Below are 22454 nucleotides of genomic sequence, written 5' to 3'. Positions count from 1 at the left end.
AAGCCATTTGTAAAAGGGAAAGACATGAGTGAAAGCAATAACAACAATGAAATAATGAAAAATTTAGGTCTACATGCAAAAGAAAAAAAAAATAACAAAATAAAATAATAAGATAATCAAAATACAAAACAAAAAATAATGAACAAAATCGAGAAATAAAATTCAATGATATTATAAAATAAAATTTCACTGACAATTTAACAAATATGTATTGAAGTAACAGTACATAGGTAGCCACCATTCCAATATTACTAGATTAATCGTTAAGTTTAATCTTTGGTAGAGATTAATTATGAAGTGGCTAGTCTCTCTTGTTAGTTTATTAAAGATAATTAGATCGTTGGCTTGTGCGCAACACACTTCTATTCTCTTTGTATTAAGTTAATCTCTCTTTTTATTTTTCGTTTAATTACTTTTAGTGAGGAAATAGTGAAAGGACCATGAGAACCAAACACAAATTCTCAAGTGCGATAACTTTTAATTTTTTCTTTCAACTTTTCGGCTTGTAGAGGATTAGCAATATTTTTATCCTTTAATTATATTTTCTAGTGGGTGCTTTATGATCAATTTTAGTTCCACTTTATGGCAAAGTAGTGACATAAGTTTATTTAACATATAATATAATCACTTGTTAATTTTTGCTCAACCGATCTTTAGACTTTGATAAATGGTTATTGAAGAATTTTCTGGTGGAGGTTTGTTATCATTTATCTAATCTAAACTAAAGGTTAGGCCGGACGTGCTGGAAATTAAAATATCTGTAAATGAAAATATATATCAGGCTTGAATTATTGGGGAAGAAAAATACAATATATGAATATGATTAAGATAATACAACAAACTAAACCTAACTATGCCTAATAATTGTCTAGAAAATTACTTAAATCTGCGTCACTATAGCATAATCATATTTTCTATTTTTTCTAGTTTTGGCGCTTTCTCTATGATTGGATAAACGCATTGTGTTCAAACAATTTACAAATTCTGGATCAGATTATTAAAACTTAAACGGATGGCATGCTGTTTGCATACTTAATTTCCTTCATATTGAATTGAAATATGAAAAGAAACCAAATTGTTCCTCATTTGTAGATTTATACGATAAGTGTTTAATATAATACTATAGCCTAATTAAAAGGGTAGCCCCACATCTAAGCACTTCAAATATATTTATTTTAAATATTTTTTAATAAAATATTTTTTTTAAATTTAAAATAAATGGCTATTGGAAACAGGCGTTCAAGAAGGTATGGTCTACTTTAATAGTTGTATTTTTAATTAGAGATATGTCTAATTTTTATTATAAATACATGTATTACGCCTTCAAAAGTAATTACAATAAGATTTTCCTAATTATTTACTTTTCTGCCTCACCCTTAATTATTTGCACTGTAATCCATAGCAGATAGGTTCAGAACTCTAATTTCGTGTATTTTTGTAAATATTCAAGGAATATAGTGATTTCTTTCTATTCGGAGATAATGTGTAAATACCTTTCAATCTATACTCAAAATCTTAGCGATATACTAATATTATACTAAGGTTTTATAAAATAAGTTCAGGATGATAATAAAATCTTAGTATAGTATAAGTGTATCGCTGAAATTTCGGACATAAATTGAATGACTACTCATGCATTTTCCCTTTCTATTTATATAAAACTTTAACCAACAAAGTTGCTTTGTATCGATTTTCTCATATTACAACACTTCACTAGAGCGGTGTTTTCTTTATGATTGGGATAACATAATTTTGTTCAACTACGAAGTTTACATTAAAAAAGGAATTTCCATAATTAAGTTTATTTACTATGGAGAAAAGAAACTTGTTATAATTAGCATTTGATTAATTTGCAAGTAGACTCTTCGTATCAACAAATCATTAATAGTTGATTACCTTCCCAGAATTAATTAGTAGCTCACACAAATTTCCATGTGATTGTTACGCATATGTAAGCAATCACGAGTACCTTCTTTAATTTTATTTTAAACTTTAAACAAACAAATAAACACTTAAATAAATTAGAATAGTCGTTTTTTGCGGAATAATACTGACAAAAGAAACAAGGCATATGGTAGTCCACTAGAATTTTCTCAAGAGTATAATTAAGTAATTGTACATGTCAAGTTATTTTTTCCATTTCTTTATTCTTAATCTGATTGTCTTACACCCCTCAGAGTATAATTAGTGTTTCCTAATCAAAATTAACTAAAGATCCATATCTGTCGGTGACGTGAGCTAGTCTTTTTCAGAATAAAGTAAAAGAGCACCCATTTCAAAATTCAGACCAATTAAGGGCCTTTCATTTAATTAACTAATTAATTATTTTTTATTAGTAAGAGAAGAGAAGTGGCATGTAACGTGTACAGCCTGTCGATGGAGACTAATGGCCTCCCAAATCAAAAGTCATAACCATCCAGTTAGTCCGTACTTAAGTGATTCTGGTACTTTGATTTGGTTTAATTAATTAGGTATTGCTCTCACTTTTTTTTTTATTTTTAAAAAAAACATTTATAAGCATGTGATTAGCAGTACAAGCATATGATGGAGCATAATCTGCATAAAAATTAGGGTAAACTACTTTATTCCTTTAAAATCTGATTACATGTTAGGTTAGGCCATGACATTTAACAGCATAAGTTAAGAAACACTAGTATTAGATCATGTGGACAGCCATATATAACGCATGCTTTTACTAGACATAAATGTTAAAAAGAGCCTGTTTGAGATATTCGAAAATCAGTTTTAGTTGCTGGGCTTGATAAAATTGTTTGAACTGATAAAAATAAATCCTCTCCAAGACCAAAAAAAAATTATATTAACGAACAATGACAACGCTAGACGTTCTCTACACAACAGAAACTGTAAAACGAGAAATGCAAAAAAAATTGGGATCGCCTAAGATCATATATTATGATATATAGTAAGTAACATGTTTCATCAAAATCCCGCAATCATCTTTCACAAAAAGTCCAATCCATCATTTCGAAAAAAACAGAAAAGAAATTGGTGTTGAAAGTCCATTGGGCTGGAGACCCATTTCCCTACGTGATTCTTGAGTAAATGTTGGGTCATCCAATAAGAAATCTTGTCAAGCCCAAAATGGCTCAAATAAAGAATTGAGATTATTTAATTTATGAAGAGTATAAGTGAGTATATAATATTAGAAAGTCTGTAGATTTATGACTTGGAGAAAATAATAATAATAATATTTTGTTACAACAAGAATTGATTTAATTTTGTATATTGATAGTTTATATTTTTGCCATAAATTTTCCCTGTGATGTACATGGATTTAATTCCGACTCTCCTCTTCCTTTCACTAATAACTCATAAACAAAACAAATGATACGAAAGAAGATAGAAGTTATATATTTAAATTTTTTATTAAACTAAGTCATTATATAAAGTAATTTATCAAAATAATACGGCTTTTAAAATTTTTACAAAATTAGTATAAACGTATTTCACTGTAGCGTTTTATGGTATATTTCATTTTTTAAAAGCTGACGGCGTTAGGTTGATATACATCAGTGTAATTAACATTTTACTCCTAAAACGTTACTATGAATAACGTTTTAGGATTAAAACGTTACTTACAGTAACAGTAATAAAACGTTATTACGAGTAACGTATTTCAACTAATATCGTCGGCTTTTAAAAATGAAATATACCCTAAAACATTACTGTGAAATACGTTTATACTAATTTTGTAAAACTTTAAAAAACATATTATTAATAAATTACTTTATATATTGATCTAGTTTGGTCAAAACGTCCGTATATTAGTTAGAGTTATGACAACATTCATGGGGCGGGCTTCCAAATTTTATGAAGCAAAAAACTGTACGTTCTTATCGTAAAAGAAAATGAAGGTTATCACTGGAATTATGAGTCATAGCTTTGCTGCCTCTCTTACGATGCCACGTTTACGGCTATTATAGACTGCAAAGAGTCTTGAAATGTCGGTACGTTCAAAAATGAATCTTTGCAAGTGTGTACTATTAATTTTACTTTTTTTTAATCTTTATGACCAGTCAATATTACACTTGGCTTCCAGTCTATGCTCTTGAATGTCTCCTTTCGAGTTTCTGTGTTTGGGTTTTAGTTAAATATCTGTTTATTTATGCCGACACTCTTACACTTGTTTCCAACTTTCATTTGCCACGATCCCGCTAAAGGCTCCATCCATTACTCGCTTAACACCTGTTGTGCCTCTAATCAGCCTATCCTACTTTTACTTTCCCTATATAAATCCCTACTCCCTGAACCTCCATACTTGAATGTTATCTGCAGTAGCCAAAAACAAAGTAAAAAATTAAACAGTGTTTTTTAAAAAAAAAGAATTTTTGATCAAAGATGGCACAATACGGCAATCAAGACCAAATGCGCAAGACTGATGAATATGGAAACCATGTCCAAGAAACAGGAGTCTATCAAGGTACCGGTACTGGCGGTATGATGGGGGGCACGGGTACTGGCGGTATGATGGGGGGCACTGGTGGAGAATATGGAACTCAAGGCATGGGTACTGGTACTCATCACCATGAGGGGCAACAGCAGCTTCGTCGATCCGACAGCTCTAGCTCGGTACGTTTCGTTAATCCAGTATACGATTGAATACAATTGTGTGAGCACACTTTTATCATTTGATTATATTTTCAACAATTTTCAACACCCATCAGATCATATTATAACATTAACATATCAACCGTAAACTTGGAGTATATGAAATCAAACATTTCATGATATTCTAATGGCATGGCACGTTACTAACGTGATATTTTTTTAAATTAAATTATGATCAGTCGGAGGATGATGGAGAAGGTGGGAGGAGAAAGAAGGGTTTGAAGGAGAAGATAATGGAGAAGATGCCTGGACAACATGAAGGTGAGTATGGACAAACAACAGGTGAAGAGAAGAAAGGAATGATGGACAAAATCAAGGACAAGATCCCTGGGATGCATTGAACACCTTTGTTTTCATCTCCATCTTATCTTATGAATAAATAAGGTAGTGCTTGATTCTATTTCATGCACTAATTAGTAGTAATCGTTATGCCAGTAATTATCTAATTACGTACACTCTTGTGTTTAAAGTCGTGTAAAGTGTGCTGACGCTATATACATGTGTGTGTATATTGGCGGCCATGCCCTGCCCCTTCTGTATTTTTAAAACAAGAATATTGCTTCCATGCTTGGAAAGCAATGATCATGTTGATGTGTGTTATGGTGTCCCGTGTTTAATGATGTTTTGGAAATAATATAACTTGTGCTATATTTCTTTTGAGTTCAAGTTTCATCCTTTAATTTATTAAAACGAGTTGAAGATATACTAGACAAATAAATGATTTCTTTATCATCACATACAAATCAAATAAGTACCATTTTGCTACCATCAGCAAATAATTTCTGAAACCTGACTCTCTGTATATTTAGACCAACTTGGGCTACGAATCCTCATTGTTGAATTAAGGTCTGCAGTTGGATTAAATCGAATGTTTAGATTGAATTTTTATTTGGATTAGCTTTTTTATTTTTATCTTTTTTGATTGTTCGGATAATAAGTTACTTTGTTTGGTTTTTTGGTTTGATTTTGAATATCAAAAAATAAAATCAAAGTTAGACTTGATTACTTTTGTCCCTACTGTTTGCTTATTGTTTTTTTTATGATGATTACATGTTTGAACATCTATAATAGGTGTATAGATAAATATTGTGTTTTAAGTTTTACTTATAATTTATATTAGAAGATGTGTTTATGGGATTAAATATTATTCTCTCTAGTCCGATTTATATGATACTTTTTATGTTTTGAAATTTAAATATTTTAAGTTAGTCGAAAATTTGCTCATAAAATTTTTAATTTTTTTTAAATGAAATTTTGTATTTGTAAACTACGTAAAAGGTACTATGAGTCACAATAATTGATAATTTATAATGTTCAAAAGGTCTATAAAAATATTTACGGTCAAACGTAGATTTGTTTAACTTTTGAAATTCGAAAGGTAACATACAAAATGGAACAAATGGAGAATTATAATAAAACCTCTATAAATTAATATAGATGGAATTATGAAATTTTATTATTTTATAAAGATGTTATTTAATCAATAAATTAATATTTATTAATTTAAAGAATGGTTTGAAATTTAGCGAAGGTTAATTTTGAATATAAAATTATTGTATCTTACTAACCTTATGATGTTGAATAATAAGAGCTTTCAAAGTGTATTATTGTAATAAAGTTTATCATAGGATATTAGAGGATTATGATGCGGAACAAACTGATCCAATAAGGATTAATATTTTGATTGCTATTAGTTTGTAGTTCTTTCTTGGATAATAAATGTTCCAACAAGAGATGAAATAAAAATTATTTTCGATACTGTAAAATTGTTAGGGGAATGAACATCATTCATGAACTTGAGGACATGATATAAAATTATTTTCGATACTGTAAAATTGTTTGGGGAATAAACATCATTCATGAACTTGAGGACATGAAATAAAATTATTTTCGATACTGTAAAATTGTTCGGGAAATAAACATCATTCATGAACTCGAGGACATGAAATAAAATTATTTTCGATACTGTAAAATTGTTCGGGGAATAAACATCATTCATGAACTTGATGACATGATTAATGATCTCAATTACCACAATAAAATAGATGTCAATAACCTGTTAGATTATCCGGATGAAAAATATACAGGTTCAGAGGTCCAAAGCTTAAAAGATATTGTGAATATTATTTAGAGCAGTAATGTTTATGATAAAATTGAAGATAATACTATACCTTTAGAACTAATTAAGCGTAAGAAAACACTTATTGCATCTAAAATTCTTCACAATTTTATGGTGCAGTTCGAAAAGACAACATTGAAGCTCTTGGATACAGTAATAAAAGTTAGAGACGAGCTTTATCTGTACTTAAATTTTAAGAAAAAATTGAATACAAATAAAATTATATTTCACTAAATTGTCTTAATTATATTTGTATATTTAAGAATTATTAATTTATGATATTAATGGGATTATATATTTACAAAAAGTGATCTGAAAATATATTATCATATTATCTTATCGAAATTAATATTTTTCAGTTAGTATAATCGAGATCAAAAAAAAATATTATTTTAAAGAAATTATTAATTTATCCACTAACAAATTATAGAGGTTTATTGTACTTTAATTATATTATTAAATATTAACATAATCAAAATTAAACCAAAAAACATCAAACCAAATAGAGAAAATCAATTCAAATTAAATTTATTTCAAATTAAATTAAATTACACTTTTACAAAATCATAAATCAAAAATTCATATCCGCTAATGAAATCAAATGGAATGCACACCAGGCACCCCTATTATTGAACATTGTCCATGACCGTCTTACTTTCCCAATTTGTAACTTTTATTTTATTACTCATATTATTTTTTATTTAATTCGTATTTTCTCCGTTTTAAAAAAAAAATCTTTTAATCTATTTTAAAAATATTAATTTTTTTTATCACTTTTTGATTTTAACTTTTTAGGTGACAAGATAAATATGTAATTTTTTATATTTGACATAATTTCAAGTTAAGATCACAAAAGGTTTTTTTTAATTTTTTTTTTAACTTAACATCAAGTTAAATTAGGTTATTCCTTGTGAATTGAAGAAAGTATTAACTTTTAAAAATAATAAAGTTAAACTAGATTATTCGTTATGAATTGGAAAAAGTGTTTTAACTTTTAAAAATAATAAACAGAATGAAAATTCTAGTATATTGCTCTAAGAATATAACCAATTCAATATTTTGAAAAATGATAATAATAATAATAGGACAAATCATCTCTTATATTGTAAAATCAGAAAAATAAAATTAGACGTATATTTGAATACAGTGAACAATAAAAAAGTAGACAGAATATGTGCATATGCATCAAAAGGTGGAAGGATTTTTAACTCCTAATCCTTAAAAAGATGAACTTCAAGGGAGATAATTATTTTGGTGGTAAAAATACGGGGACAGCTATTTTTCAGTCCTATAATTTTAAAAAAATATTCATTGTCATTGAATTTCATACTTTAATATGTGAAATGTCAAATTAGGCCTCATCAGCTGAAGAATGGTGAAGGCAATTTTGTCATTGATAGATTTGGTCGTTTGGCCAAACTACAACAAAAGGGGATCAAAATATAGGAATTAGATGTTGATTTGACCTTTGGTATTATCCCGGGACCCAAAATTTCTGGAGTATTTCACTCCAGAGAACATTTCTACCTCCCCCGGAACTAGAACCTAGTGGACCTGAGCTTCTCATATCTGTAAACTAAAAATTCGTTTGAATTGGCTTAAAATCAATCAAATTTATTTTTTAGTCAGTGTTTAACTTGTGAATGTGTCTGATAAATATAAAAAATATCTTTAAAAAAAGTAAAAAAACGATTTAAAATAAGTTATACAGAATTTGACAAGGTAAAAAATGACTTAAAATAAGTTAGAAATCAAAAATAAATCTCCCCTATTTTTTATTTTAATTTAATTTTTTATTTTTAACAAAAGAAATTAAGACTTTTCTTTTTAAGTCAATCCAAACGGGCTCTAAAAATTGAAACTAACCGTTCTTAATAAGCTTCTTATTAAGTCGATAAACAAGCATATGTCACCCTATGATTATTAGTTAGCTTCCATCAACCTGTACATTGGCCTGTATGGCCTTTTCGAAAATTTAAATTCTTGAAAGTTAGACGTGATACCATAAGTTTTACTAATTCGTTGCGCCAACGATTTAATTTGCATGTTGAGCTTTTTATATAGGTATTATTTGCTAAAATCTATCTGGTAATTCGGGTCTTAATGATAGCAAATAAGATGCTCCACAGTCCACTGATCACGATCGGTGGCGAACACATGATTTTTCCCGCGGGATCTCTTATTAGGTGAATCTGGAGCAACTAACCACCAGGCCATTCATCCTTTTGGTATTATTACCTTTTATTTTTGTTTATATTATAATAAATTAAATCCACCCGACTGGGAAACATATAAGACCTGATTTTACACCGCAGTCCGATCGAGTATCCTTTATAACTTCGAAGTTATGTGCAGTCTCTTAGGCCTTAAGTTTCCAGCAGCAGAATTTGACCGAATCTAATCTCAACGCTGACAGAGGAAAAAACGTGTCAGTCTTTGATGCTGCCACATTGACGCCGACTGTTTAATTCACGTAACACATGTGATGCTCTGGTGCCATGCATGCACCTCCACTTCTTCCACACCCTTATCTTCAGTTTCTTTTTCCGTGCCTATATCTATCCCTTATTTCGCACTCAAATTTTATAACACTTCATCGAATACTCTCAACAAAAATTACGATTGTGTAGAAAAAAAATAAAATAATCATGGCACACTACGAGAACCAATATAGTGCAGGGCAGGCTCTGCAGACGGACGAATACGGCAACCCAGTCCGCCAAACTGACGAATATGGCAACCCAATCCAGCAGACTGGAGGGACCATGGGAGAATATGGAACCACCGGTACCGGCTATGGAACTCAGGCTGGACACACCACTGGCGTGCTTGGTGGCACCGGTACCGGCTATGGAACTCAGGCTGGACACACCAGTGGCGTACTTGGTGGGGAACAACGCCAGCATGGTACTCTTGGTGGCATGCTTCACCGTTCTGGCAGCTCTAGCTCCAGTAGCTCTGTATGTTAAATCTTTTGTTTCAACTGATGTCTTCTCTATCTGCATGTATTTTTTTATGTCGCTTCTCTTAATAATATTTAACGTGTGTGTTTTGATTTTGAAGTCTGAGGATGATGGACATGGCGGTAGAAGGAAGAAGAAAGGGATCAAGGACAAGGTGAAGGAGAAATTGCCAGGAGGTCACAGAGATGATCAAGCCCATTCAACTGCAACAACTACAACTACTGGTTATGGCATGGAAGGCACTCATGAGAAGAAGGGAATTATGGAGAAGATTAAGGAGAAGCTTCCAGGCCATCATGGCCCTGGACACCACTAGGAATTGAAGCCGTGGCTAAAAGAATAAATTATCCTTTTAAATATATACATATAAAATGTTTGGCTAATTACTTGTATTAGCAGTCGTTTCTAGTTTGTCCTTGCTGTGTGTTTTAAGCTTGGCCTGTCATGTGAATAATAAAGCCATGCTAGCCCTTGAAGTGCTAGTGGAAGTATAATCACACATGTAATAAGTCTTTTTTAAGTATGTCGTACCATGTACCTCATGAAAAATTCCAACACTGGGTTATAAATGTATTTTAGTTCATATGGCACCATTTGCTTTCTTGGGTGGGAATATGACTCGAAATAATCAGTGACCGTTGGATAATGTGGATTTTTTTTTTTGAAAACGTAAAAAAAAATGGATGGATGGTTTTCGAAAGAGGGTCGATTTATTTTTAGCGAACACCACTCTAGGCAGTTACAAACGTCTGTAACACTCGGCTCATTTTACACCCACGAAATTGAATAAGTATAGAAATACTTAAACAACAAAGTTAAACAGCAAGCAGACTTTATAGGAATTTGTTCCAATCTTTATTAATCTGTATACTAATACAAAGGAAGGCTTCACGAATTAGTCTAAGGCTAGAAACACTCTGTCTAAGCTTTAGACGAATTTTCACTCTTAATAAAAATTCTGCACATGACAGTTACATGCGGCAGTTACAAGTGATACCTGTTCAACATTTGTCACAGGTTCAAATTTTTCAACGGCTATATTTCTAACAAATAGAATCTAATTCAAATTACAGTCTTATCTTGCACGAAATACTAATATTCTTACACTTAGAATATTTCAGGCTACATTTCAATACTTAGAATATTTCAGCTAGCTTCCAACACTTTAAATATTTTAGTTGTCCTCCAACACTTAGTTTTATTTCAGCAAGTCGAGTGAACTGTCTTTGTTCTTGCTGTTGTCAAGTCTTCACAGCCTTGTCTTGTCAAGCTAACACGCTGCCTTGCCAATGCCCTTAGCCCGCACGTAAGTCTTGCATGTTCAAGCTGCCTTGCCAACACCCAAGCATCTTGAACTTGTGTTGCACTATTTTGTCATCATCCATGTCAAGATCAATGCCCAAGTCCTTGACATATCTGCATGTAGTTAGATCAAGTAGTTTGCGGGTCTAACAGTTTTTAACAATGACAGGATAGATACCGTAATGGGAACTCTCCATCTGTTGAAAGCTGGAAGAAAGGCGAGAAAAGGAAGGTTTGCCAATTACTAGCAAGGCGGGTAAGAAGGAGAGGTGAGGTGACTAGCTTGGTAAATAATGATCATCTCTCTATTTATTAAAATCCGTATGCAATTAATTGGGATTGAAACCAGAACTTCGTATAGTTATAACGACGCCCTTCTTAAAATAAAATTCAACTTCTGGTAAGTTAAAAGATTTTACAAGAGTGAAAATTGGACTTGCTAAAGATGGAAGTTATATACCAGCTCTATGCTCGGCCTTGTGGAAGTATGAAATTGCTTCAAAAAATTCTAGTTCATTAACCACATCGGAACGCCCCTGCCTCCTGTAACGAATGGGCTGGGGAGTTGGACAGAGTATCATGAAAAATTGACCGGACATATCACATCTTCAGATATATAATTTTGAAATAAGAACTTCAGTCTAATAGCTACCGGCGTCGAATCTTCTAAAACCACAGAGGTGCTACTTTGGAATTGCCTTTTTCAGTCTTTTGCTGCAACAAGCTTCCCGCTGAACTTTGTCAAACAAGTTTTAGCAAGCAAAATGCCAGTAATAATGTTCCAGGTCTTGCCCCATGTTTAGAACCCAAAGATGCCTTGAACTTTGCGTTGCACTTCCCTCACCCTGTAAGTGGCGGAGAATGGACCTTCACATTCACACATTCACACAGAACATTTATGTTAAAAAAACGACACCATAAAGATATAAGAAGTTGGAAATTGCAAGCGTGAGTGTAAGAAAGCAGATTTTCTGGAACAGGCGAATCATTACGTTGAGTCACTTTTACTATGAAAAAGGGAATGAGTATCCCGTTGTTGCTTAAAGCTTTGCAAGAATCCCTAAGGGCAATTAAAGATTGTACTAGGTGAGTGCAATTTCAATCACAAGTACGCAGTATGATAAATTACCTGTTATATAACTTGGCACCTGGAATTTACACAATTCTGGAACTCAGATTTTCCCCTGAATGAATTAATCATATCCTTCAGGCTTCGGTCGACTAAGAAGTCCAATTCCTCACAATTGTGTATTGTGGCACTGTTACCGAGCAATGTACATTTCCAAATGAAAAGGATTCTTCAAACTAACATACACTGGGATTTAAGAGATCTTAACGGTTCATCTATCAATTACCAGAAGTTACCACAAGAGCATACACCATTACGGAAATGGTGAAATCTCTTGTTATCCCTGACAATGATCTCCCTGCCAGTGATTTGAGATGCACCGCCCATGAAGGAGTGGCAATCTTCACAGATTCTTAGATTTTTCATGATCTTGATGGTAGACCCAGCAGAATCAGTGATGAGCAGCCCATATGCCAAAGCCAGCTTCTCACTATGTGTGAGAAGTATTCTCCTTTTATGTTCTTCATTCAGATCATAAGGTACAGAGCTTAAATTTGGCTCGTATCCATGTGACTTAAGCCGACCAATAAGATCCTCAAGTGCTTCCTTAATCTCTTTAGAATTTGGGTGGGTCATATCACCAGCATAGAATTCATGAATCACCCCCTCTTTGCCTTCAATCCAGCTGCGTGAAGGGTCCTTTCTCAGCAATTTTTGTTTTATTGATTTCCTTACCCCTAAAACATCTTCCCACCTTCCTGCTGAAGCATATGTATTGGCAAGCAAGACATAGTTACCAATGCTATCAGGTTCAAGCTCAAATAAATGGTTAGCAGCAACTTCTGCAATATCAGGATTACCATGAATCCGACAAGCTCCCAGCAGGGCACCCCAGACACCACTATTAGGCTCCATTGGCATAGCTTTGATAAGCTCACGAGCCTCTTCTAGTTGCCCAGCCCTGCCAAGGAGATCAATCATGCAAGCATAGTGTTCTACTGATGGTTCAACACTATAATGTTTCTCCATTGTATCAAACAGGTTTCGACCCCGCTCTACCAAACCTGCATGAGTACAAGCCATAAGAACACCAATGAATGTCACCTTATTAGGCTTTACCTCAGTTTTCACCATTTCTTCAAATAAATCTAGCGCAGCATTCGCACATCCATGCATTGCAAAACCCATAATCATCGAACTATATGAGAACACATTCTTTTCCTTCATCTTCTCGAAAACCTTGTATGCTTCCTCCACATTCCCACACTTGGAGTACATATCAATCAATGCAGACCCTACCATAACATGATTGGCAGGTCCAAAACCATATCCCTCTGCCATATCACGAACCCAATTTGCATACTTAGCAGCCCCTAACTGTGCACAAGCTGAAATAACCCCAACTAATGTCAACTCATCAGTCTCAACACCTTCAGACTGCATTCTATGGAAGAACTCCAATGCCTCCCTTGGTTTAGCATTCTGGGCAAAACCTGACACCATAGCCGTCCATGCAACCAAATCTTTCACAGGCAATCTCTCAAACATCTCAGCAGCTGCCGCCATATCTCCAGCCTTCGAATACGCAACAATTAACGAAGTCCACGAAATCACATCCCTCTCAGACATTTCATCGAACACCTTTCGACCATAATCCAACCAGCCACATTTAACATACATATCAATCAAAATATTATGAACAAACAAATCTTCACAGAATCCACCAAGCTTTATGCTCTGACAATGAATCTGCCTACCTAAATTCAACTCAAGCTCATCGCTAGAACCCTTGAGCAAAGCCGTGAAAGTAAAAGAAACAGGCGATATACTTTCCCTTCTCATAGCATTATACAAACTCACCGCCTCTTTCAGTGGTCCTTGAATTGAATAACCCCGAATTAACGCGGTCCATAGAAAAGGGTTGCGGTATTCCACTTGGTGAAACACAAGACGGGGATATGGGTCCATTGGGACATTTATTTTTGTGAGCAAACGGATTAGCTTTGCGAGAACATAGCAGCATTGGTCGAGACCTCTGCGGATAACGTGAGCATGTACTTGTTTGATCTGATTTAGGCTGCTACAGTTGTCAAGAAGTGAAACTAGATGAGATTCTAAGAGTTTTGTCTCTTGAAGCCGGGAAAATGGGACGAAGACTTCTGGATTTCCGAACTCGTAGCTTCTGGATGTTGGAATAGGGTTCCTTGATGCGATCAGCTTCCGAGCAAGTGAAACCATTACATGCAAAGCTAAATGAAACCAGAAGAGTTAACTTCTCTTAATTATCTCGGTTCCAATTGAATTTGGAAGATATTATTGAATTCATATTGAATCAAATTTTTTTATTGTGTCGGAGTTGCAGAACATTGTAGTATGAACTTTACTTTTTGATTGATTAGCTAATATAAAGTTGGCTCACGCCTGCATTTTTAACTCAGTTCCGCCCAAATAATTTTTAAATGGTCTAGCCTTTTACTAAATTTGCCACACTTTTACCTAGGTCATAGATGGTCGACCGTAATTACTTTGAGATGCATACAAAATACATCAACTCCAAGTGTGTTTTTGTGTGCGCTAATTACTGAGAAGAGATAATGTTAGCATTCTCGACCCAAATAAGGAACAGAATGATGCAAAGGCCATAAAATCATACTATAACCCCTCCAGTCTTTCTACTAACCTGCTCACAAAAAAAAAAATGCAAAATTATGATGAATGATTAGCAGCGTAAGTCCTTCAGACACCAGATTGACAACATCAAGGATGAAAAAGTCGTTTCTTTTTTACACTTGGAAAATATATAAGCAAGAGGACATTGAACTGTTCGGTTCTCCATCCTGTTGTTACTCATAGCTTGCAATTTCCACATCACACTACAAAATGCAGCTCCAGCTGAGAACGCCAATCACAATAAATTATCATGTCCTTTGATGTTCCATTGCTTTTTGCAACACGTCCTTTAGAACTCCTGCAATTCTTTCTTCCATGTGATGCTCCAGAAAAGTCTCTTTAACCTTCTCATACCCTTTTTTACCCATTGTAAGCCTCCTCTCAACGTGAGTGGCTAATCTAACAATGTTTTTTGCAAGAGGCATTATCCCTTCTTTCCCCACAGGATGTAGAAGACCAGTTGTTCCATTTGTTACAATTTCTTGGGTGCCACCAGCAGCAGTTCCCTGAAATGGAAAGGCAAGAAGATAAGAAGGCAAGCTTTTCCAATCCAATGAAATGTTTAAGATTATAAAAAAGAATTGCTGCCTGTAAAAGATCAACTATACAACAAGACAAGATGGAGGAAGAAAAATGGCAATTACCAACACAGGCAGCTGAAACGCCATCGCCTCAATAGTAATCCTACCAAAGCATTCACCTCGTGCCTACATTATTAAAATAGAAGGGAGGAAATATATGGAGTTAGTTACTACCGCATTAATAAAATTATCATACTCAAAAATTGACCTAGCATCACGACCATGCCTACAAACCTGAGAATTCTGAACAAGAACATCAACTGCAGCAAGATATGGGGCTACCGTCAGTGTCTTATTAACAAAATGAACATAATTCTGGATCTTCTTTGATATGACAAAGTTCCTAAGCTCTGTCTCAAATTTACTATGACTAGTCATGTCACTCCCTACAACAACAGCATGAATTGATGGTAATTGTAACTTCCGTTCTTGAATAATCTGCAAGCTCTCATAAAACGACCGTAAAAATAAGTCTTGACCCTTCCCACGAGTAACACCTGCAATATTGCAAGTCCAGGTCATAGTGTAGTTAAAAAAGGACAGTTCGTGAGATATGCTACCAAAATTCAAACCCAAGTTGCACAGTAGTTAAAAAAACTCTGTACAGCATGATGATGAATACAAGTGAATCATAGTGATCAGATAAATTTAGAAAATAATCAAGTAATCCACCCAAACAGGTATTCAAGAAAGCAACTTCTATTGCAAGTCCAGGTCAGTGTAATAAAAAAGGACCATTGCCAAGATACGCTACTAAAATTTCAAATCAAAGTTGCAAAGTAGTTTTAAAAAAATCTGTACAGCATGATGATGAATACGAGAGAATCATATTGATCAGATAAATTTAGAAGAAAAATCAAGAGCAATCCAGCCAAACAGGTATTCAAGAAAGCAACTTCTATCAGGATCTGAAGCATGATAGACTGTAATGCGTAATAGTATTACAGGAAAAGGCTTACTATTTATGAGGGAGAACAGTATATCTTCGTTTCGAACTCCAAGAGATTCACGAACATGTTCCCTCAAAATCCTTTTTGCCACACTATCTTCAGCAATTTCCATTAGCTCATTGCTGTTGCCAAGATGAACGACATGGGTTTTGGGCATTTTGATCCTACAAATATAAATAAAGCTAAGAAAGGTTTTACAACATCTACAAACAAGAATGAATAATGAAGAATAAGCACTGTAATATACAACATAGATCTAGACATAACTGGGAAGTTCATCCAGGAGCAATCTTTCTCGGTTCAACCAAAGCTTGAGCATTCAGACCGAAGTATTAGAAAGAACATTTACATTATATTCCCTTACCCAAGGAGAAATAAAGTCAGCCAAATATTTTTTTCAGGTTAAGACGTAAAGTAGAATAAATTCAACTAAACTTTATGCCTCAAAATAGATTGAGATGCCTTTTGAGCTTAAAATTACCTCAGCATTTAAAATTTTCAGAGAAACATACCAAATAATCACCATAATTAGGATCAGCGTACTTTCAGTACATGTTACTCTACAATTTCTGTTAGCATTTTCTACTTCCCATGATAATACAAGTACTCATCTATGTAACACACTACAAACCAAATTAGTTATCCTGGAGTGGTGCATTTTCACTTCCTGATTCCAATAGAATCTCATTAGGAAAGATATCAATAAAGACATCAATGACAGATCAGAAACCAAATGGTGAAAGTTTAACTAAAATGAGAAGCAATCTAATCTAAACATGCATAGTAGAAGATTTACTTTTATCAGTTGGATTTGTATGACGTACAAACTAACCTATCTCAGAGAGAGGGGTGGGAGAGGAAGAGGTAGAAAGAGAGCGAGAACAGGTTACAGACTGTTGATTCACCAACTTTTTATGTTGTGAGAATACAATTTCCATAACCAAAATGCTGCAGGTCAAATGTTGGATTGATATATGAAGGCCATTTAATTTTTTTTATATGACATAATTCAATGAGATTATTCGTCTCCTTCTTTGATAATACATCTACTAAACTTTGAATAGCTACAGCAACTCCCTATAGCCAGCTAAATCTTGCATACCCCATCTTGTCTCCTTTTTTAAAAAGGGAGGAGAAGTAGATCTATATGCAAGAATGTGCACACACAACTTATGTACTGCATAAATCTTATGTCATTCAATATATGTATTAACATCCCTTTTCCTTCCCCTATCATATCTTATGGTGACCGTCCAAGTCAACAGGAAAGAAAATAAAAAAAATAGATGCATGCCAATGGGAAATGAAGGCAGCTTGAGAGAGTGACCTGACATTCTAAGAAAAAACAATTTCATTTACTCAACTTAAATGATCAAAAAGAAAGAAAATATTTCATCTACTCCACTTATCATGTAAAGATTCATAGTAGTGTGTATTAACAGAACTTTCTGGCCTCACAACCAAATGATGTTCAAGGTACGGTTTATATCTATAGATGCATAACCTCAAAAGACCACTAGAAGTAGATCCCTTGCCAACTTAGTAGCAAGATTACAGAACTTCTAAACGTACCTTAGCCGTTCCTGTGTCCTATTCTTCCAGTATTCAGCTGTTACATGTGAATCAATCATTGCACCAGCAACATATGGAAGGTGTTTCACATAATCTAGACTGAAGTAATGACCGCGCATTTCATGGATCCACCACAAAACTTTGGGAAGGACTTCAGAAACGTGTTCCTTAAGAACAGCATCCAACCATTTCCCAGCAACGGCAGTGTTTAAAACAACCAAGTCAGCTTTCAAAGCAGTATCTATTGCCTCCTGGCCCTTCGCAGAGACAACCTGAAAGCACACACGCACTCATAAGCACAACCATTCAAATCTTTACTACTAAAGTATTAAGTTTCAGAATGTAGAGGTATAAATTCTGAGATGTCAGTGCAAATATGCCAGCTAATTAATTGCCTGAGGCTGCTGGACCAGAATGCCCACAGAAAATACTTCCATTATTAGAAAGATGAAATTGTCCAAATATAGAAAGGTATAAAAACTCAAACTGGAAGAAATATTGCTAAGTACAACCTGAACTCCTCGGTGTAACATTTTGTGCTCCAAACTGTATACAATGTTATTTGTTTCAGATGGCCTTTGATTTGTGATCCAACAGACTTCAGCACCAACACCTCTCAACAAAAATGCCAGCTCCATCAACAACAGAGGTCCACCTATGTGAAAAGAAAGAACAATCAGAGTGATTAAAAATATTTGTTCCCGTGATATGGCCCTTTCTTTTTCTTTTTCTTTTTCTTTTCTTTTTTCATAAATCAAAGTACACATTGACACTCAACCAAGATGGTGTCATAATTACAAAAACAAGATAGTAAACAGATAAAGTCCAAAGGTTGTTTCAATCCCATCAGGAAAGATGCCAAGCTTCTCTCCTGTCTATGGACACAATTACAAAGGAGGTAAAGATTCAAGCATTCTTTAAGCATCCAAAAGTCCTAAGTTCCTAATCAACACCATGTTGATGTTTCTTCCTTCCATCATAAATGTAAAATAGACAGAATGAACTCCTAATCAATGTATTTCAGACTCTTCGGAAGTTCTTCATTTCACTTCTCTCGTAATTATCTAAAATATGCAATAGGGCCCCATTCTCCATATACTCTTTCTCCTAGATCCCAAACCAGTTATTTTCCAGCACTGAACTCAGGATTCAAGTGCAAGGAAAACCACTCATAGGGTTTTTCTTTTAATAAGAAAAAAGACAAATTAAGGTAGAGGAGTTGGTCAATTTACTATGTAAAGTTTAGATTTGAATCTAGGAATTGAACCAATCTCTATTACAGCACCAAACTGAATGAATGAATTGTCTAATAAGATGGTGGATCCAACTAGACTAAAACAGCTAAATAGCACTCTTCAGTCCAGCTAAACTAGCAACGTTTCACTCTACAATGCTCCATAAGTAACATTGAGGAACCGAACTTAACATAGTAGACGATCTGTAAGTAAAAAAGACGAAATTTAGACAAAGAAAAATAAATTAAAAGGTACCAGAAAGGGAAAGCTCATGGGAGACAAGAAGCACAAGCCTAGACTTCATGAAACTGAGTGGGCTCTGAGTGACAGCTACCCCAATCGGTTTAGTTAATTCCGGAGAAGCGTTATACCGCTTCTGATTAGTCGCATATAAGCGGCAATCACAGGAGGACTCAAGGCTAGCTCTGACGATAAAAGCAATGGCAGTGGTAACTGAAACCATCACAAGGAGCGCTACAACAGTCAGCCAGCGTTTTCGAAACAGAGCCATCGCCACGGAAGAATGCTTCGCCATGTCCAACACTAGGGCTTGTGAGAGTGCAAAAGTGGATCTGTGTCACCTTTCTCTGCATTTTAGAGTTGGGGTTTTTGGTCCGGACTGATAATTGGCGTACATTTGGCTTTTAATTTGACACTTGGAGATAAATAGTTCCTCTTTTTTTTTTTATAGATTGAAATCTCTGGCGCTGTTGGAGTGGCGAAGATCTACTGCGCCGGATTCGACAACTGCCGCGGAGACGACTTGGAGCGTTTTGTGTTTGATGACACGCTTCAATATTAATGGCAAATTGGCAATGGCGATGCTGTCAGTTCAGCCTCGAGAGAAAATTTGTCAATACTTTTGTAGTCTAGTTAGTTTATTGCATTTTTCAGTAGTAATAAGATTCAATTTGCTGCTAAGTTTTTCCAACCATTCTTGGGTAATGTAGCCGGTTACGTGCGTCTGGGAAATATTGCCTATTGTACAGGTATTTACACTTTCACCCCTCTAAAGTGTGCTAAAAAAAAAAAATTCTTTCATCTCCGCCCAACTTTATTTTACTCAAGTTTCTCTATAAGACATAATAAATAAATAGGATTCTTAACTTAGTTTCAGTTGGTAATTACGACTTTTAAATTTGTATAAAATTTAACAAATACATATATTCATTCTACATATCAACTTATATGATAATTTTGTATCCAACGTGGCGGACTGCGTGTATTATGTCATGTATGTACATGTGTCTGTTTATTCAATTTTATATAAGTTTAAGTGTTTACTTATGCACATTTAAAGTTGGAGGACATAGTTATTCGTTGAAATCAAGTTAAGAGTCATGTTTATATATTATACATTTTCTATATTTGGAGAAGTAAGATAGAGAATCTAAGGACATCTCCGACCTTAAACTCTATTTTACTCTCCAAATATAGAGTTCTCTATTTTTTCAGACAATTAACTTCAATTCAATTCTCAATTTTACTTCTTACTCTCTCCTTAATATAATATTATTATTTCTATTTCATTTTAATTTCTTATTTAATAATATAAATTATTTCTTTTTTCTCAAATAATTATTTTTTATAATTTCCATGTGATATAAAATTTATTTTTTCAAACTTTTTATTCTAAATTTCTAAATAAATCAAATTTCAGATGTTATATAATATACAAATTAATGGACAAATTCAAATAGAAGTGAAATACAATTAGCTAAACATTAAATACAAATTCAAACTTTCAAAATTATTATGTTGATCCCATAAATATTCTATTAATGCATTACGAAGTAAAAAAAAACATATTTTCTTAAATCTTATGTAACCAGCTAAAAATTGTTCAAATCAGAGATTTTCATTTATCATCATACACTAAACTTTTTCTGAATAGTGCTAAATTTGTAAACGACCTACAAGATAAGTAAATTATTGTTGTGATAAATTAGTTATTATTATGCTATGTATTGTATCTTATCTTATATTTAAGTTTTTATGTTATATATTATATCTTTAAATCAAAGTATTTATCTTATCATTTTATTTTTGTGTATTCTTTATAGTGAATATTAAAAATAAAATAAAATCATGTTATTGACAAAAATTAGAAAGAAAAAATACTTTTAATATGGGATGAAAATAGTATATATTAAATAATATATTTTTTAAAATATCATACTACATTTAGATATTTAATTAAATTATATTTAAAATAACATGTTAATTAGAAAATATTTAAATTAATAATAAAATATTGAAAAGTGAAATAAAGAGTATGAATAGTAGTTTTTCATATCTCCAAATAGAACTACTGCTCAATTCTCTAAATGTGAAGAATAGAGAATAATATGGAAAGAGGTTGGAGTGCTCATTCTCTATTTTACTCCCACAATATAGAATATAGAGAGTAAAATAGATATGGTTTGAAGATGGTTTAATAGGGCATCTCTGGGGAGATCCAACATTGTGTAAGGGAGGTCACCTGAACCCCTTTGATTAGTTTGTATGTTTATTTTTTTTACATGGTTAAATTTTTTTTTATGTACATATAGTAGATGTTGAACCCCTTTAATTAGTTTGTATGTTTATTTTTTTCAAATTTTGAACCCCCTTATTAAACATTTTAGCTTCGCCACTGTCTCTAGACTTATTATCTATTTTACTCTCAAAATATATAGTTTTTTATTTTGTCACACAACCAACTTTCATTCAATTTTATATTTTACTCTCTAGAAATAATATTCTTCTCTCTCTTTGATATTATATTACTATTATTTAATATATACTACTTTCATTCCGTAATAATATTTTAATTTTTTTTTATCAATTTAATATAATTTAATTTCATTATTAATTTATACTATAAAAAATATACAACTTTAAATGGTCTACAATTGTTTAAACTATTCGTACTCCACATTCTCAAATGATGAAATATTTTTGGATGAAACAAAAATTGAGCTACTTAAATGGTTTCTAAATACATAATATTATTTTCAAAATAATCAAAGAATGAATAATTGAAAAATTAAGTAGGCATTTGGCTAAAGAAATAAAATATTTTTCATTTTATTATATATAATTTTTTGAAGGTAAAGTTTTGTTTTGGTTATAGTTTTTGCGAGAATATTTAAAATATTATTCTATGTTTAGATGTACTCTTACTAAAAAAATGTATATATAAAATATAATTTATATCTCACAAAGTTTATAAATTATTAGGATCGCATTATTTGGCTAATTCACTTGCACAAATAAATGCACAATGTATTGTCTATTTGAGATAAAATATGAACCAAAAAGAAAAATACAAAAAGAATATCAAGTTTTCATAAAATCAAAGTACATAAATCACGTACTAACA

At 32.9% G+C, this 22454-nt stretch overlaps 4 protein-coding genes across 4 annotated transcripts; 2 read left to right on the top strand and 2 right to left on the bottom strand.

Moving 5' to 3' along the window:
• Nucleotides 1–4312: 4312 nt before the first annotated feature.
• On the top strand, nt 4313–5276 carry TAS14 (TAS14 peptide (AA 1-130)). The gene is made up of 2 exons (NM_001247109.1): nt 4313–4590; nt 4809–5276. The coding sequence occupies exons 1-2, from the start codon at nt 4360–4362 to the stop codon at nt 4968–4970; spliced, it is 393 nt and encodes a 130-aa protein (NP_001234038.1). The 5' UTR covers nt 4313–4359; the 3' UTR covers nt 4971–5276.
• A 3950-nt stretch (nt 5277–9226) lies between these two features.
• On the top strand, nt 9227–10301 carry LOC101268052 (desiccation-related protein clone PCC6-19). Its single transcript, XM_004232388.5, has 2 exons — nt 9227–9708; nt 9812–10301. The coding sequence occupies exons 1-2, from the start codon at nt 9397–9399 to the stop codon at nt 10025–10027; spliced, it is 528 nt and encodes a 175-aa protein (XP_004232436.1). The 5' UTR covers nt 9227–9396; the 3' UTR covers nt 10028–10301.
• Nucleotides 10302–10598: 297 nt separating this feature from the next.
• Nucleotides 10599–14574, bottom strand: LOC101260303 (pentatricopeptide repeat-containing protein At5g44230). The gene is made up of 2 exons (XM_004233680.5): nt 12143–14574; nt 10599–11880 (listed from the first exon to the last, which is right to left on the bottom strand). The coding sequence occupies exon 1, from the start codon at nt 14318–14320 to the stop codon at nt 12365–12367; it is 1956 nt and encodes a 651-aa protein (XP_004233728.1). The 5' UTR covers nt 14321–14574; the 3' UTR covers nt 10599–11880; nt 12143–12364.
• A 136-nt stretch (nt 14575–14710) lies between these two features.
• Nucleotides 14711–20056, bottom strand: LOC101268534 (uncharacterized). The gene is made up of 7 exons (XM_004232390.5): nt 19346–20056; nt 18368–18510; nt 17856–18127; nt 16293–16447; nt 15568–15830; nt 15397–15459; nt 14711–15258 (listed from the first exon to the last, which is right to left on the bottom strand). Exons 1-7 carry the CDS (start codon nt 19623–19625, stop codon nt 15001–15003), a joined length of 1434 nt encoding a protein of 477 aa, XP_004232438.1. The 5' UTR covers nt 19626–20056; the 3' UTR covers nt 14711–15000.
• Between the last annotated feature and the right edge of the window lie 2398 nt (nt 20057–22454).

The sequence above is a fragment of the Solanum lycopersicum genome, chromosome 2, assembly GCF_036512215.1.
Source record: "Solanum lycopersicum chromosome 2, SLM_r2.1".
In the NCBI taxonomy this organism is placed as follows: Eukaryota; Viridiplantae; Streptophyta; class Magnoliopsida; order Solanales; family Solanaceae; genus Solanum; species Solanum lycopersicum.
The sequence above is the reverse complement of the archived record's forward strand: the minus strand, read 5'-3'. Positions and strand labels throughout refer to the sequence as shown.